At 46.5% G+C, this 4,021-nt stretch overlaps 1 protein-coding gene across 1 annotated transcript; it reads right to left on the reverse strand.

Moving 5' to 3' along the window:
* Positions 1-3,358: 3,358 nt before the first annotated feature.
* On the reverse strand, positions 3,359-3,803 carry H3-4 (H3.4 histone, cluster member; the record flags this gene model as incomplete). The annotated part of the gene is given in 2 exon segments (XM_081232730.1): positions 3,359-3,647; positions 3,650-3,803. Coding segments are annotated over 2 exon segments (399 nt in total). The 3' UTR covers positions 3,359-3,402.
* Positions 3,804-4,021: the final 218 nt, after the last annotated feature.

Raw genomic sequence — 4,021 nt, forward strand, 5'->3', positions numbered from 1 at the left:
CTCTCTCCTTGGCATGTAGATAGTAGTTGCTATGGAAAAACACACGTGTGTGTGTTTCCTTTACTAACAGTTCTCTAGTTCACCTCTGACACTTCTGATCACTAAATGTGTGTGTGTGTGTGTGTGTGTGTGTGTGTTGGAGGGGGTGTTTCCGCACACCACCAAGCAATCCTCAACACCAGCTAGTGCCCTACAATTCAACTCAGTTCTGATGCTATCCACCTGGAGATAGAATCAGACCCGGTAGGTTCAGGGCTTAGTCCTACAAGATTCCTTCCCCTTCAGATGCCAATCAAAAGTCCAAGTTGTCACCTGTACTTCTGACCAACCAATGGAAATTCCCATGACCTCTCCTTGGGTTCAATTAATTTGTTAGAGTTGCTCACAGAACTCAGGAGATCCATTTACTCACTAGATTACTGGTTTATTATAAAAGATATTAGAGGATACAAATCAACAGCCAGATAAAGAGATACATAGAGTGAGGTCCTGAATGCAGGAGCTTCTGTTCCCATGGAGTTGTGGTGCACCACCCTTCTGGCACGTGTATGAGTTCTTGCTGACCAACCTAGAAAATCTCCAGTAGTACTACAGGGATTATCATGGAGCCTTCATTACATAGGCACAGTTGACTGAATCACTGGCTATTGGTGGTCGAACTCCACCTCCAGCTGCTGTTGCCTTCCTGGAGGTCAAGGGTGGGAATGAAAGTTTCAAACCTCTAATCACAGGGTTGGTTCCCCTGTGAACCAGCCCTTATCCTTTCCAAAATCACCTCATTAACATAAACTCTGTTGTGACTGAAAGGGGCTTGCTATGAGTAACAAAAGACACCGTTATCACTCTAATTACTTAAGAAATTCCAAAGGTTTTAGGATTTCTGTACTAGGAATGGGGAGGAAGACCAAATATATATTTCTAATTGTAAATCACAATATTACAACTGTCTTCTCCCTGTGTCATCACATGACCCTCTGTATGTCATAATCTCCTCTTCTTTTAAGCGTGCCAGTCATGTGAGATTAAGGCCCAGCCCACCCTAGTGACTTCCTTTTAACTTGCTGACCTGAAACAAATAAACTGGTTTTCTCCAACAAAGATGGGTTTATTCTGGATCAGCAGAGAATTGCAATTCTGGGTCTGCAACTGTGGTGAGCCTTGTGCAAGATGCCCACAAGGTAAGGGAAATAGAATGCTTTTATAGAGAGAAAAAAAGGTTGGAAGGGTTATAGTAAAAAAAAAAAAAAAAAAAAAAAAAAAAGTCTATGTCTTTTCATTGCCTGAGTCTTTGCTGGGAAAGAGGAGTCTTTCTTTTTCCTGTTGGGCTCTATCATCTCAGGGCAGGAGAGCTCCCTGTTCTGGTCTCCTAACTCTATTTAAGTGAGGTTTCGGGTTATTAATTTTTTTCTTTACTCCCTTTTGATCAAGATCTTTCTCTGAAAACACTGCTGATCAAGAGTCAGGTTTTTTAGTTTCAGTGACTTTTTGTCTCAGTGTCAGGAAGGACCGTTCCTGGCTCCTTTCTTTCACATTGGAAAGAAAGTGCACAGATTGGAAACCTATTAAGGTCACATTTGGGTAAAAAGGAGGGGTAGGAGGGTGAACTTTCAGGAACTTTTAATCTGAAATCCATATGTTACCGAGATCATAGATATTGGAGATAATCTGCAGTATGTCACCACCAAAGGCTTGGCGACCAACTTCCAACAGGCCTGGTCTGGATATCCTGGAAAAGCTTCAATTCCACATGTCTTTCCAGGAAGTCTTTACTTTCGGGTCACCAGGTGATGTGCAGATCCAGTCAGGGTTTGGTGCTTTCTTTAGGTGTGTCATATGAATTCAAGAGTCTACTCCTTGCAAGATAAAGACTTCATAAAGCACAAAAAAGGCACAGAGTTCAGGCTTGGGTTTATTTAAAAGGAGTCTAGGGCTTCCCTGGTGGTGCAGTGGTTGAGAGTCCGCCTGCCGATGCAGGGGACACGGGTTCGTGCCCCGGTCCGGGAAGATCCCACATGCCGCGGAGCGGCTGGGCCCGTGAGCCATGGCCGCTGAGCCTGCGCGTCCGGAGCCTGTGCTCCCCAACGGGAGAGGCCACAACAGTGAGGGGCCCGCGTACCACACACACACAAAAAAAGGAGTCTAGTATTGAAAGTTAGAACTGACTTCAGAACCAGAACATAGCTGTCCCCGGACACTCTTGGCTTTTAGATGGCCCTTCAAAGACTTGTCACCCATTAACTTACATATACTCTAAAACTTAAAAGATACTAGTTTCAACCTTCAAAAGTTTTGTGTGCACTGGGCTTCCCTGGTGGCACAGTGGTTAGGAATCCGCCTGCCAATGCAGGGGACACTGGTGCAAGCCCTGGTCCAGGAAGATCCCACATGCCGCGGAGCAACTAAGCCTGTGTGCCACAACTACTGAGCCTGCACTCTAGAGCCCGTGCGCTACAACTACTGAGCCCGCATGCCACAACTACTGAGCCCGCGTGCCTAGAGCCCATGCTCCACAACAAGAGAAGCCACCACAATAAATGAGAAGCCCGTGCACTGCAATGAAGAGTAGCTCCTGTTCGCTGCAACTACAGAAGGCCTGCGTGCAGCAACAAAGACCCAACACAGCCAAAATTCATAAATAAAATAAATAAGTTTATTAAAAAATTTTTTTTAATAAAAAAGTTTTGTGTGCACTACTTTAATTGATGAAGATTTTGAATCTTAAGTCTACTGGATAACAAACTGGGCTCAAGGAAACTTCAGAAACCCACTCTTGCATACTGACAACATTGAGCTATCACTAAAGCACACTGCATGTTAACTGCTTCTACATACAGACTTCCTTCACTCAGCTGTAAGCATCCTGAAAGTGCAGACCAAACAGGGACAGTAGGGAATGGATTTTGTCCCCTTTGTATGACTAGTGACCTGACAGGGCTTGGCTTTTATCAACTTAATAAAGCCTCAATAAAAGCTTCCAAGCAGCACCACTGTAGGAAAAAAGCAATCTTTACACTCTTTTCCTCAAACCCATGCTCAGGTTGTCTCCACACAGCTCAACTACTGGGAGCATGGTGAACCTCCGTGGTTGTAGGGTTTCTCAGCAAGTTTAGACTGTTCTATGGGGTTGGAAAACTTGTTACCAGGTGCACACAAAATGATCAGCTATTGTTCTGAAGGTTAACTTGCAAGGGAAAATCTCTTCGTCTTCAAACACGAGGAACTAACCAGTGATTTCATATCAATAAACCCCAATAAGGGACTACGTTGACACACAGCTAGCTAGGCCTCTGGTTTATTGGAGAGAAAAGGCACCCGCTACTTGGTTTGTGCACAGTGCCCTTTGTGAGCAGGTAGTGGCTCTTAAAATAGCTTTTGGGGTGAGATCACGGCTGCTTGCGCAGTTTAGGCACATTTTCCGCGGATACGGCGTGCCAGCTGAATATCCTTGGGCGTAATAGTGACACGGTTGGCATGGGTGGCACATAGGTTGGTGTCTTCAAAAAGGTATGCCAAACAGACTTCCTGCAGTGCCCTTACAGCCGAGCTCTGGAAACGCAGGTCCATCTTAAAGTCCTGCGCAATCTCCCGGACCAGGCGCTGGAAGGGTAACTTACCAATCAGAAGTTCTGGGGACTTCTGGTAGTAAGAATCTGGCGTAGTGCTACAGTGCCCGGCCAGCACCTGTGTGGCTTCTTCACGCCCCCCGTGGCTGGCGCGCTCTTCCGAGCTACTTTGGTAGCCAGTTGTTTGCCAGGTGCTTTGCCGCCAATGGACTTCCACGCCGTCTGCTTTGTTCGTGCCATTTCTAGGCTATCCTGAGAACCCAACGGTCTGTTAGAGCCTCCTCAGTGGCTCCCTGAACACGAAGTGGCGAGCCTGCCTGCTTTTATAGAGGCTGCCGCCTTCCCATTGGCCAGGTGCCGGGCAGCGTGATGACAGGCTAAGCTCTGATTGGTCCGTGGGGCATTCTGCTTAGGCGCCTGCCCCTTGTTTCCGCTTTGCATGGGCTTGGCCCCACAGT

This window comes from Mesoplodon bidens (genome assembly GCF_964165515.1).
Source record: "Mesoplodon bidens genome assembly, chromosome: 4".
Lineage (NCBI taxonomy): Eukaryota > Metazoa > Chordata > Mammalia > Artiodactyla > Ziphiidae > Mesoplodon > Mesoplodon bidens.